This window comes from Xiphophorus couchianus, chromosome 2 (genome assembly GCF_001444195.1).
Source record: "Xiphophorus couchianus chromosome 2, X_couchianus-1.0, whole genome shotgun sequence".
Lineage (NCBI taxonomy): Eukaryota > Metazoa > Chordata > Actinopteri > Cyprinodontiformes > Poeciliidae > Xiphophorus > Xiphophorus couchianus.
In genome coordinates, this window is record NC_040229.1 from 27,270,857 (window position 1) to 27,285,094 (window position 14,238).

Sequence of the window (14,238 nt, forward strand, 5' to 3'; positions counted from 1 at the left end):
ATGAACCGATGGCGTAGCATTTTCCTCCAGGAGTTTTTGGTCGGGAACAGAATGAATGATTTCAGAACATCTCCCAACCATTACCATGTTTTGACTCTCACTGTGATGTAAAATCTGCTCCATTTATTTCTTGAATTTCTTTAGCTTGAGGAATGATAATAGTTTTGATTTTTGGGATCCTCTGTTCTGTGTTTCATGCCGTTAGACAGGTTCTACTTAACTGATTTCTTCATTGAACAGGTCTAGCAGGAGTCAGACCTGGGTGTGGATTTTGAAATGAAACTTGTCTTTTGAAAATTGTGGGAAAATCACACTTTATTTAGAATTAAACAAGGGGACAAGAGTACTTTTTCACATAATTTGGTGTGGAGGGTGTTACTTCTCTAGTCAATAAAACCATTTGACAATTTATTTTTGATTTTTGATTCTACTCATGTCCTCTTTCACAGTCACACCAATCTTTTGGAACAAAACCAGCTAATTGTATTTTATTACTTAAACAAAATAAAAAATATATATATTCTGCGTTGTGGTGTATGTGCTTTTGGTCGTATTTTCCAAATTATCCCAGTTTAAAATTGACCTATGATAGCGTACCAGGCGGATTTGCCACTCATAAAATGGCGGACGCGACGACCTATAGTTTCCGTTCCTGTGTATCACGTGCTCTCAACCCGTCTGTTCGCGCAAGTGTGGCGCGTGCGCACCGCCTCGTCTTCCGTAGCATCGTAGCAGCCATTAAGCCCGAGAGAACATTGCGGGAAAACGGACGTTCGGAAGCGGGGAGTTCATTCACGATTTTCTCGAAATTTCACCCTCGCGCTTCAGTTGCTTCCACGATAGTATCCGACGTTGCGGCGTTCGTGGTTGCGTAGGTCCTCCGAAACTGAGCTACCGCCACCCCGCGAGGTTTTATCGTTTCTTTTTCTCTCCCGTGGTTTCATCGGCGGTCTTCTCTGAGAACGCCAGGGTCTGGGACGCACGCTGATGGCGGTCACAATCGAGGAGCTTTATCGGAACTACGGGATCCTTGCTGATGCTAAAGAAAACCTCAGCCAGGTGAGGAAGAGACGGCCCGCTCAGTTGTGAACACGGCGGTGTTTTGAGTTTCATTGCATTGTCCACAGCGCGGGCGCTTTGCCTGGATTTAGTGGATTTATTGACACGGTGTGTGCACTCTGTTAGCTGCAGCTAGCTATAATAGTGACCAGGCTAATGTGAATGAACCCAGCCGTAAACTGGGCTAAGAACTCGCGAAATCCATCACCATAAATAGTTCCAAAGCGTTTCACCACCTTATTTTCATTCAGAGCTAAATTTCTTGAATTTGCGAGGCTTTAATTTCAACAAATGGTTTCAACGGAGTCACGTTTGGTTCATTTGTAGCGGAGATGCGAACTTTTGTCCTGTCAGTTTGTGGAGCCTAATGGAAATATTCTTATCTCGTTTGTGTTGGTGGGGGGAGGAAAAATAAATTTTCCCTGAAAGAGCATTGAAATAATTCCTAAATAAGATGGTGTGTGTAAGTTAAAATAACTGTAATCGAGTCCTCCTCTATATATTCAAACCTGCTAGAAGTTTTGAGCCAAAATCCTTACGTTGGTTGAATGTTTTTGTGTTGTTGTAGTGGTTAGAATAGTACTTAATTTGCCAATAAGAGTAAATTTATTGAGAGAGAAAAGAAAGCCACGTCAAATTTCTCAAAAAAAATTAATGTTGCCATTTAAATACAGCAACAAAGATTACTCTACAACATAACAATTTGAAGTTCCGGTTGCATTATTTCTTTTATCCCCCAAAAGAATTACAGCTAAATCCTTAAATTAAACTAAGAATTATTTCTCCCCCCCTTTTTTTTATTCCATATGTTCAATGCGCTCATTTATTAGTTTATCAGTAAAATTCTGCATTGTCAACCGGAATAGAAAAGAAATATTTTGAATATATATTTTTAAATTTTTGGGGGGGTATGTATTAATGTTATCCATTAAGAATAATCAAAACTGCAACATGTACAATAGGTTATTGAAAAGCTTTTTTTGACAGCACAACCACAAACTGCAGCCGTCGTATGTCATGTATATTGTCGTTTTTTTTGTTGTTGTTGTTGTTGTTGCCAGTCTCATTAACTCGTGTGTTTTATTCTGCAGCACAAAGATGCATACCAAGCAATCCTGGATGGCGTGAGGGGAGGTCCCAAAGAGAAGCGACTGGCAGCTCAGTTTATCCCCAAGTTCTTCAGCAGCTTTCCAGAGTTGGCTGATGCGGCCATCAATGCTCAGCTCGATCTCTGCGAGGATGAAGATGTGTCCGTGAGTACAAAATCCCCCCTCCCAACAAAAAACAAAACAATACAGGCATTCCTACGTCTGGGTTGTTTTCTTTTCCTTCAAAAGGTGCTTTTAATCTGTCAAACAAGCCTTTATTAAATATCACCTTGTAGTAATGTCATCTGTAAAATGTATTTAGGTGTTTAGATGTGATTCTCATTAAAAGAACGATGAAATATCAGTACTCTAAAGTGCTTTCAAACCTTTGTGCAGCCGATTCATTGTTAGGCCCTAGTGTCAGCTGTTACCGCTGCGCTTTGTCTAATTGAATGAGCTATTTTGACAGAAAGTTCTGAGCTGTTTTTCAGATGTGATGCCGTGACTTGAAAATAAGCTCCACCCATCTCTGTCCAGATTCGACGACAAGCCATTAAGGAGTTGCCCCGGTTCGCGACTGGCGAAAACATTTTCAGAGTCGCTGACATTCTGACCCAGCTCCTTCAGACAGGTAATGAGTTATGTGGTTCAGGTTTATTATTATTTTTATAAGGGCTAATAACTAGTCCTAATAATCATATCTGCTATCACTGTAGACGATACTGCAGAGTTCAACCAAGTGAACGTGGCACTGATTTCAATCTTCAAAATGGATGCTAAAGGTAAGGGTTTGTTCGTATGTTTGCTTGTTGCGGATCATAAAACCAAGGCGTTGGTTTTGTTTATAAGAATCTCTTAAAGAAAAAATTTTTTAATATTTTTTTTTGTCCCCGGTGGTCCAGGGACACTCGGAGGTCTGTTTTCGCAGATCCTGCAGGGCGAGGACATCGTGCGAGAAAGGGCCATCAAGTTCCTGGCCACCAAGCTGAAGACCTTACCCGAGGACGTCATGGCGAAGGAGGTGGAGGAGTACATCTTCTCTGAGACCAAGAAGGTTTGTGTTCAGAGGGAAACCGGTTAGCTTCGATCGTTCTTTTTATTTTTGGGTAATGCTAATGGAGAAAACTCAACATATAACACAATAGACTAGCAATACTTGAACATGCGTTTACTCTAGTAAAAGTAAAAAGAAGCCATCGGTCATTTAATATTTACTAATTACATCAACAGACAGGCTAAAGTAACAAGTTATGTGGAAATGATGGCGTTTTAAAGGTCAAAATGAAAATGGTTAATATAAATAATTAGGGCTGTTGTAAACGAATATTTAGTAATCGAGTAATCTATCGATTAGTCTTACGAATAATCAAGTAATCGGATAAAAAAATTGATAAAATAAAATATTGTTAAATCTAATATAATAGCAGTGTTACTATCGGTTACCAACATCAGTCCAATTTTTCATATTTGAACATCCCTAACGGTTAGTGTTTTGTAGTTTAGAAAATTAACCTGCAGTTCTCCTAATAATTCTGAAAGTAATTTATTTTTTTCCTGATGCTTTGCATCATGTTATGTCATTCCCTCATCAAAAACATACCTGGAGTGTTGCTTTGATTCCTTCATGCATGTTTGAGAAATCCTTTAATCTCCATGGCAACCATTCAGCCTTAAAAAAAAACCCCTGCCTGAATGGACCTAGCCCCGCCTTCCAGACGAAGGTGCTCCTCAGAGCTGCAGTTTCTGAACGTCCTCCTCACAGAGCAGCTCTGTCCGGCGACTCCTTCAGACTAGCCAGCAGCAATTAGCAAACACCTGGCAGATGCTGAGCTTTTTATATGAGCTACATATCAGTGAAACTCTGGTAAAAACATTAAAAGGTTAAAAGAGGAGCCATGTTGTGATGACTTCCTTAAGGCGGAGCTTCAGAAGGAGCAGAAGTTGTTAAGAGACAGAAGCCCAATTTCAAGGCGGTAAATTAATTAACCTAATCTCTTTTTAAGTCATTGCATTTTTATAACAACTGATGTTAACATGGTTACTTGATTGTGCTCTAAAACGGCACATCGTGCCTGGAAAATCACATAATACTGCCCCCTTAAGTTTGATTTATTTAGAATAAGTGCTTGACTCGACGCCACTATCTGATGAGGAAGAGCTCACCTCCCCGCTGTCTCCTCAGGTGTTGGAGGACGTCACAGGGGAGGAGTTTGTGCTCCTGATGCGTGTGGTGTCCGCTCTGCGCGTGCTGCAGTCGGTAAACGGGCGGCAGCAGCTGGTGGAGCTGGTGGTGGAGCAGGCCGACCTGGAGCAGGCCCTCAATCCAGCAGACCCTGACGCCGTGGACCGGCTGCTGCAGTGCACCCGCCAGGCTCTCCCCTTATTCTCTGTGAGTAGCAGCTTCTAATGTCTGAACGTGTAGCTGACACTTTGTTATGTTACAGTTACATGATGAAGTCTTAAGTTTGGAAACCTTGTATGTGTGTGTGGGCGTGGGTGTGTGTGTTTTTAAGCTTCTTAGCCGTGTTTATCTGTAATAGTGAAACACATTCTAAGTTACAGGGTGCCTACAGCTGCTTAACAGACTCTTTATAATGACTGAATTTCATTTAGGTGTTTTCAAGGTTTGGAAAGTGCTTGATTTCTGTGTAAAGTAACTGAAAGTGCTCAATATTGTAACTGCACAATTTCATAATAAAGTTCAATTGAACATTTGACTAAAAGCCTAAATTTAGAAAACATTACTTACAGTTGAAACCAGATATTTTTATTAACCTAATAAAAAGACAACCTCTTTTTTCTTTTTCTTTTTTCCCCCTCAGTTTGAAGTTAAATCGGACTAAACTTTTCTTGTTTTATGTCAGTTATAATTACTGAAATAATTTCTATTTGCTAAATGCCAGAAAACTTGGCAAGAACAATTTTTTTTAAAGTTTTATTTGTAACTTTCTTTGTATATTATATTTAAGATTTTAATTTAAGCAGGAAGGTCACTTACCTCAACACAGATTATTTGGATTATTATAATAAATTAAATGCTACTATTCATAATGGCTCAATCACTCGTTAATTTATGTAACTGGTTTATATATTATTTGCTAAACAATGTTATTAAAATTGGGGATTTTCTATTAGTATTATTAAAGTAGTGTTTTGTTCTCTAACCAGTTAGGTGTATAGTCTGTGTGATACTTTTGAAAACATTAAAGTTAGTTATATTTTAGTTTTCCTTGAATACTATTACAAGACTATTAATATAATGTAATAGTGAATTGAAACTGTCTTTTTTTTGTTTGTTTATTTTTATTGTTTCAATCTCCAAGGTGTGGTGCTGGAAAAGTTTGAAAACTTACCTTGAAAATGCTTGAAGAGTGCTTGAATTTTACTGTGGGGAAAAATGTACAAACCCTGAAGTTAGTCATTTTAAATGTAAGTGTAAGTATATCACGGTCATCTTTATTTTTCAGAAAAATGTCCATTCCACCCGATTTGTGACTTATTTCTGCGAACATGTGCTGCCTAACCTCAGCACCCTGACGAGTCCCGTAGCAGAGCTGGACATCCAGCTGGAGGTGGGTTCGTCTTCTTTGTTTAACCGCTGATCTCTTATTTCTGGGCCTGGGCTGGTATGACATCCTCATGTCATGGCAACCTTTACTAAAGTACTACAAAATACAACTCGCAGGATGAATAATCATCTCTAGCTTCTATTAAAAGAACCTTAAGCGTAGGAGAGATATAAAATAAAAACAGAAAATTGAAAAGGTAAGTTTCAAGGCAAAGACCTTTGTGACCTTGAAAATGGACGAGTGCTTCATTCTTGTGTAAATCCTTCCTAAACTCCAGTAGGAAACACAGCGTCTCAGATGAATGTAGCTGCTGTTGCTAAAGGAGGCGAATGTTTTTCTTCAAGTTTTGCAAACTATTGAAATAAGTTGATGTCTGAACTTCCACTAACAGTTAGCCAGTGACGCGCCGGTTAAATTGTTGTTAAAGGGTTAATAGAGGAGTCATGTTGAGATGACTTTCTGAAGGCGGAGTTTCAGAAAGAGCAGGAGCTTCTTAAAGAGACGGAGTCCCAATTTCAGGTTGTTAAATTAATCAAATTTGTTTTAAGTCATACTTCATATATAGCATTATATAGTTGTTATATAGCATTTTTGTAACAACTGTAGTTAAACTTCCACTAACATAGTTACTGGATTGTGCTATAAAATGGCACTATGTGGTAAACAAAATATACAATACTGCATCTTTTAGTGATTAATAACTATATAGCAAAAGGCGGTTAATAGATTTGGTTTTTAGCTGAATTTGAATCAGGTGACGCCAAAACAGCTGTTTGAGAAATTCTGGGTTGAATTTACAGACAGAGATGTTTTTTTTTATCTTAGTTGCTAAATTCATATATTTCTCATACAGTTTTGGCTTAATTACGGCTCTGCAGATGGTGTTCTTTTATCAAATAGTTTTCTTTTTTGAGTCTGCATTCTCCAGTTAACCATTAATCAGTTGCGAAATTAGTTGACGATTATTTCAGTAATTAATTCATCCGATTGATCGTTTCAGTCCTACATGTATCATGTGAAACTAAATGGTCCAAACGTTGAGACACGGTAGCATGTTTGTTGCAGGAACATGACCTGAAATCATCCAGTAACTAGCGGTGGAAATTAGCACCCGCCACTGGCAAAATGCGGGTAAAAGTATGAAGTGGCGTGTAAATTGGAGCGGGTTGACAATTTGAACAGAAAAAAAAAGCTGCATTCAGTTTGAATTTCTGTCCAGGGGAGGACTGACCGTCTGGAGTCCAGACCGATGTACATAATGTCCATATCTGGCAGCCCTACGCTGTCATAATTTAACAAAACAATTTTATTAAATCAAATTTTTATCGACCGCGACAGCCCATTGGTTGATTTTATTGACGGACATTGGGCTTATCCAATGAAATCTCTCAGTCCTCCTTGGCCCTCCCCTCCCCTCCGAGGTTATAAATAGAGTAATTTCAGCTAACGGTCGTTGCTAACAGGAGTCCGAGGAAATGAGCGGATACGAGACGGGGCGGGTCAGAAAAACTTACTACAAAAAGTAAGTTTTTTGTAGAAAACGCATAAGCCCATTCAGAGAAATGTGTCAAACTAACCGATATGTTAATTACCACACTAACTTTGACCATTGGAAGAGATTCAGTAGCAGACAAGAAGAGAGAATTAGCGATTCAGGGGCTTTTATTATCGTTGGAGGAGGATGATGAGAGAGACGTGACCAGGGACGGATTGAGGAAGAGTTCAGGTTAGCTGCTGCTGACTGGGAAGGAGTGAAAAAGAAAAATTTATGCAGGAAGGCAGGTGTGTGTGAGTGGGAAGCTAACACTAAGCTCCAGGTAGTCAGAAAAACTCTGGAGCAACATAAGAATGATGATGATGATGATGATGGCCCGTGGAATTAATAATGAACACGTTCTGAGATATTTTAGTAATAATTGTTAATTTCAATAGAAAACATAATAAGTAAGGGAAAACAAATAAAACAGCTATTGATACAATTTAAAAATATTTTAGTAATGACCCATCTTTAATAAATACTATCAAGGAGAGTTGTTGCCAAAATTTAGAAATGTTGAACATATGATTTCAAGAATGTTATTATTGTGTAGTTAAAGTTTGCCGGTAGTAATTACTTCAAATTAACTTATTGCACTACAACCCCGTTAAGGTGTCCATGCTTTATGTTAAATTATTCTGTATATGTACATCTGTGTGGTAAACTTATTGTCAGAAAATTGGTTTTCATAGTTAAAAATAAATCATACATTTTCTATAATTTGCTTGTACTTGTGGAGTTTGTAATCGAAAGAAGAAGAAAAAAAAACAGTGGCTGGTAAAATATTCTTCAGCCTCTGTGGCTGGTGGAGAAAATTTTTAATTTCCACCCCTGCCAGTAACTGAAAGCAAACAGCTGCAGTCTGTAATATCCTGCAGAGTGTCGGCTTTAGGAGCTAAAATACAACAAACGGAGGCGCATATTCAAGCACAACGAGCAAAAAAACGTGAAAATCCATCAGCTAAAGCTAATCTTTAGCGGTCGGCTCTGCTCAGAATAACCTGTAGTGCGTGTTTCCACAACCTCCCCCGATCCCTAAAAAAAAAAATAGAGAGAGAGAGAGAAAAACTCAGCTTCCTGACCCGGGCGGCTCCAGGCTGACTCAGCGTTTCAGCGCTCTCTGGATGTGAACTCTGCTGCGAGGACGTTGACATTTGCTGAGTGTTTGTTTGTGGCGGTAAACAAAGTCAGCGTGGCGGCCACCTGTCAGAGGTGGCGGCCAACTGCTTGGTGTGAACGGGTCGTTAAGCCCGCGCCGCGCGGCGCCCATTCTCATTAACGATGAATATTTTAGCGAGGGTAAAGACGCGTGTGTGTGTGTGTGTGTGTGTGTGTGTGTGTGTGTGTGTGTGTGTGTGTGTGTGTGTGTGTGTGTGTGTGTGTGTGTGTGTGTGCGCGTGTCTCGGCAGGTGCTGAAGCTGCTGGCTGAGATGAGTCCGTTCTGCGGAGACATGGAGAAGCTGGAGGCCAACCTCAACACGTTGTTTACCAAGCTAGTGGTGAGAGTGATGATACTGGTGTTTATATTGTGAGAAGTTAGAAACGTATGTGACACTCGGATTATTATTTTCTCCGACAGGAAAAAAAAAAAAAAAAACTCGCCTAATTAGCAAGACCATTATAGTTGACTAAAACTAACGAAGTAAAAAGAGAAATTGAGAACATTAACAGAAATAAATAAAAACCTAATTAATGGGGAAAATCTATAGCTAACGGGAAATATGTCGTGTGTTTATAAAACTAAAACATACAGAAATTGTCGACATAATGTTCTTCGTGTTCATGTTTTTTTTTATTAGCCTTTCAAACTGATGTGACTTTGATCGCTTTGGGGTTTTTTACGCCAGCTCTCCTGGTGACCCTCACACTAGTTTGCAAAATGGCGACAGCAAAAGTTGAGGAGAAAACTCCAGAGTCAGTTGGTTGTTCAACAATAACTTAAAAAATGTTTAGAAAATGGCATAGTTTTTTGAGTATTCATCGTTCAATCAGTGTATACATAACACGATACTTTGACCTTTTTGAATTCTGCACCGAAAAAGTAACCAAAAGATGGAAAAAACTAGAACCAGTCCCATAACTAATGAAAACTAAGCAATATTTAACTAATAATAACTCATTAAATCTAACAAACACACTGTAAAAACTAACTGAATTAGACAAACTAAAAGTCACAACAAAGTGAAATCAAACTTTAACGAAAAACCCAAAACTAATGCCACCCATCATCAAAGTTCACTAAATAAATGTGGACTTCCAGCCTGCAGACCTGCTCTCAAAATTCTTATAACTGCATATTGTAATAGTTCAAACAGCTAATACAGCATATTATTACGCATCAATACCCACAGTGGAAACAGTGTAAGCATTACAGCAGAAGCTGACATCTGCAGCAGCCGTTACCGTTTTTGCCCTCGGTCCAGTTAAATAAAACTATTTTTACAGCTGAAAATGTTACGTGGCCTTCTTAAAAAAAATAGATGATTTATATTCTATATTACTATAGAAAATTTGTAGCCATTTTTAAAGAATCGCTATTTTATTTTATTTATTTATATTTTGGCTAAAGTCAAATTCAAGAACTTTAAAGTTTAGTAAAAAGAGAGTGGATGCATTTTTTTTTTCTTTGGCATTTTGATATTTGTGTGAATTTAAGTAAAAAAAACTAGAAAAATTGTTGCAAATTCAATTTTAATGCATTTGTTTCGTAAAAAACCCCAGCAAAAAACTGTTAAATCCGTTTTTAGAAACATTAGTTGGTTCCACAGTTTGTAGGAGCTGCTGTTTGATGGTTATTTCCGCTCTTTGGGCGCCGCTTTTTTTTCATTGGCCAATCAGCGCAAAGAAAAAATAAATCAATATAAAACTTCAGTAATGAGATTTACTTAAAGAAAACAAGTTATACAAACCATTCAAACACAACCCCCCCCGAAGCATTGCGGGCCACTTTTTCGCTGACTGCTTGTCGTGGTTTGTCAGGAGTTCATGCCTCTGCCGCCTGACGAGGTTGAGAACGGCGAAAACTCTGCCAGCGAGGAGCCCAAGCTGCAGTTCAGCTACGTGGAGTGTCTCCTCTTCAGTTTCCACCAGCTGGGCAAGAAGCTGCCAGACTTTCTAGTGGACAAAGTCGATGCCGAGCGCCTCAAAGACTTCAAGATCAGGTGAGGCTGTGACACTAGAAAAACTCCTGCAGGTGTCCGTCGTGCACAGAAGGTTAGGTTAGTTATTCAGCCTAAACAGTGTCTTCATTTTTTTGTTTGTTTGTTTGTTTGCAACAGGCTACAGTATTTTGCCAGAGGTCTGCAGGTTTACATCAGACAGTTGCGGATGGCGCTGCAGGGGAAGACGGGAGACGCTCTGAAAACAGAAGAGGTTACTGTCTCGTTTTTCAAATCTACATTTAGAAAACGGCAGGAGCGAGTCTGCTGCGAAATCTCCTCGTGACTAAAACGTTATTTTTAATTCCGCCAGAACAAAATCAAAGTGGTGGCCCTCAAGATCACAAACAACATCAACGTCCTCATCAAGGTAATGGCTTGAGAAACTCCCCCCCTCCCCCAACATTTTTCTAATGTTTGTAGTAACTGGTCAAACATGATACTCATTTTCATGTAAAGATGCTTCTACAATTGCAGCTAAAATCATTAATATTATCAAGGATGCAAATTAAAATACAGCCATGTTCATTTGAGCCAAGGTGACATCTTTTTTTTTTTTTGTTTCTTTACATGTTTCATTTTTGGGAAGAAACTTCCTAGGCCAAATTTAGGAACAGCAGGTGTTTGACATCAGGGATATCAAAAAAAAAAAAAAAGGGAAAGAAATGAAATGGTGCAAAGCGTACACAAACATGGACAAAGGATAAATAATGGCATGCTGTTCTGGATCATAGCTACAGGGATAACTGGGTCATCAAAGCCAGACTCTATGATGAGTTTTAATATCAGGGTGTCTGCATCCTTCAAAATTTTTAATTTATGTATCTAAAATTAAGGCCTTCAAATGTCTGAAGTACTTTACAAAAGAGCAAGTTGGCCTTAGTTACTTTGTTACAGGTCTTAAATTGTGTTTTGTCCTACTATTTAATCTCCTATATATACATTTTTTTCTCTCTCATGGATTTTTTCTGTCGGGCAACCGTTTGAGTTGCACTCAGACACCTTCAATGCATTCTGGGGTTCAAGGCAGGTGGGGCTATCGCTACCTAGCTGCTAGCATACCCTTCCTAGCTTGCTGTTTTGCATTTATCTTGATGTTACAGCAGTTCTGACACTCAGGACATGTAACAGATTGTGGACCTAAAAAAAAAAAAATGCCACCACACTGAGAAAGTTCCAATTTTTGGCCAGATGGCTGGATGAATTTTGTACTTTTATATGAAAATATAGGTCTTAAATTCCATTAATAATTATTTTTTAAAAGCTCTTAAAAAGTCTTAAATTTGAGTTGGAGAAGCCCACAGTAACCCTGAAAAAAAGAAAGAAAAGAAAAGTTGTGGTTCTATTGTTAAAGAAAGAAACTAGTTCTCATACAAACTGGGAATTTGTTCCTTCAGACTCTACTTCTTTCCAAACTTTAAAAACGACTAGTGACCCAGCAGTCTGAAAGTAAACTACCTTCATTTCCTCCACTGAGTTGAAGGAAAGTCTTTGTTTTCCTTTCAGGATCTTTTCCACAACCCTCCGTCATACAAGAGCACAGTGACCTTATCCTGGAAACCTGTCCAGAAGCCGGAGGCAGCAGCGTGAGCGAACCGTTTCAAAGCCAGCAGACATTGGCATAACGTTTGAGCGTTGTCCTTTGCAGCTTGGTTTTTATCGAGTCATTTCTTTGTGTTCGCAGGCCTAAACGTCCGTCGGGTGAGGAAATGGGATCTGGCGCTAGCACAAAAAAACAGATCACGCCTCTGCCACGGCGGGACGCCAGGCAGATTTACAACCCGCCCAGCGGCAAATACAGCGCCTCTATTGGCAACTTCACCTACGGTGAGGAGCGTCTGGTGGCACACGTTTCTGTTCACGGTTGTTCCAAACCATTCATGATTTCACTTTATTTGTTCACTCTTTGAAGAGCACTTTGAGAAACTCGGGTCACCTCCAATCTGGCTCAAAATATCACCAATTCCAAACGTTTTGCACACATTTGTAATGCAAACGCAGCCGCCACTGTTAGTCAGAAAATGCCTTAAAAAGTCGGTTCAGTTTGTCTCACCAAAACTGGCCCTTACAAAAGCCTGGCAAAGACGACAACCGTAAGACGTTTTGCTTGGAGTTCACCACAATCGACCACAACGTTCCAGTCCACAGTTATTCACTCGGTGTTTATTTCAGGCATTTTCCAAGGACTAACGTTACAATCAGTCCTGATTTAAAGTTTTGCTCCCTGGAGAACCCGTCCGCACACTCTGCAGACTAATGTTGACTCTCCTTTGTGAGTCTGCTGTGTTCTTACTGAGCTCTTTTTGGCGCCGTGTCGATGCAGAACAGCGCGGCGGCTACAGGGGCGGACGAGGACGAGGCTTCTGGGCGAGAGGCAGCAGGAGCCGAGGCCGGATCTACTGAGACGCACAACACTTTGCTCCCGGAACTGCATCACATCAGGATCTCACCCTCACCAAAATGGACAATTTGTCACCTTTTTTTTTTTTAATTTTATTTTCCCTTTGAGTTTTTTTTTTTTTAACACTATAGTTTCCTTTTTATTTTACTCTTATTTCTGTCTGAGGTCCTGTCTTGAGTTTCTGGCTCCACCTTTTCTACTTGCCATGACAACGTGTAGTAGCTGTATTCCTCTTGGCCAAGGTAATAGTAAATCTAGATGTGTGTGTGGATTTTTTCTTTTCTCTCCCTCCCTCCCTCCGAAATTTTAAAACATTTTGTGCATTTCTGTCGAACAAAAGACTGTCAAGTTGTAACTAAATATTTTTGTCACATACTGGTGGGAAGAGATGACCTTGTTTAGCAGCATGTCAGTGAATTTATCCATTTCTAACTTTTTATTTAACCATGTTTTTGTTTTGTTGTCTTTAAGAGCTTAATTACAATTGGCTGACTGCTTCTTTGTATAAATCAATGATGCCGTTTCATTGGATTTTTATCATAAACTTAAATGGAATTACAATAATTTGTCCATTTGATTGTGAAAGAAGCCTGCACGTCACAAAGAGTTTTAAAAAAATCTCTTCGTTTTAGTCTTAATACAGAATAAGAAAGTATCTGTTAGAAGTGATAAAAGCTGAAATCTAAGCTATAAATTGGTCCTGCTATTTATATCCTGGTTGTGGCGCCACCTGCTGTCTAAGAAACAATAAACACAGATTTTTTGTTACACTTGGATAAAAAAAAGGTGGTTATGAGCTTGCTCTTACTTTTTAAGTTAAAAATCAAATGAACTGCCTTTTTGAAGTAAACCAGCCAACAGGCTGTACCTATGCAGATTATGCTCCAAATTTATCACTATTTTTTCTCTGTTTTTTTAAAGTAAAATGAATGAGTGAGCCTTATTTAGTTTCTTCCTGTGGAGAATTTATCCGTTCTCCGTGGCAAGTTCTTGATGTACGAGGTTGAAGAAGAGTCAGTGAGTTGAATTCATGAATTCCATGTAATAATACCTTCGAGGTGTGTGTCGAGTAATGGAGGGGGCGTTTCCGTAAAGCGCGTATCGAGGCTTGCTTCATTTAGGGGAGGAGCCGAAAACGATGACGTCCGAAGTCTCGCTGCCCGGCTGTACCACGTGACTGCTTCGGGAAGTGGCTCAGATGTTGGCGCGGGTTTTGACAGCTTTAGAAACCCCACAGGCTGCATTTAAAATGTGGGTTGTTGTATGCGAGTTGCGGTCAGTTGAGAGAGTGGATAGAGTTTTGATAGTTTGGATAGCAGAGTTTGGATAATGGTTATTTAGTTTGAGACAGTTAGTTTGGTGTTTGGAGAGTTTAGGACAGAGATAGATAGGAGATTTAGGAGCGCGAGGACAGGATAGGAGTAGG

At 39.3% G+C, this 14,238-nt stretch overlaps 1 protein-coding gene across 1 annotated transcript; it reads left to right on the forward strand.

Moving 5' to 3' along the window:
- Nucleotides 1–714: 714 nt before the first annotated feature.
- api5 (apoptosis inhibitor 5) lies at nucleotides 715–13,580 on the forward strand. The gene is made up of 14 exons (XM_028040288.1): nucleotides 715–1,059; nucleotides 2,151–2,312; nucleotides 2,685–2,778; nucleotides 2,864–2,929; nucleotides 3,050–3,201; nucleotides 4,330–4,536; nucleotides 5,615–5,719; nucleotides 8,663–8,752; nucleotides 10,233–10,414; nucleotides 10,532–10,625; nucleotides 10,725–10,781; nucleotides 11,918–11,997; nucleotides 12,096–12,238; nucleotides 12,735–13,580. Exons 1-14 carry the CDS (start codon nucleotides 988–990, stop codon nucleotides 12,812–12,814), a joined length of 1,584 nt encoding a protein of 527 aa, XP_027896089.1. The 5' UTR covers nucleotides 715–987; the 3' UTR covers nucleotides 12,815–13,580.
- Nucleotides 13,581–14,238: the final 658 nt, after the last annotated feature.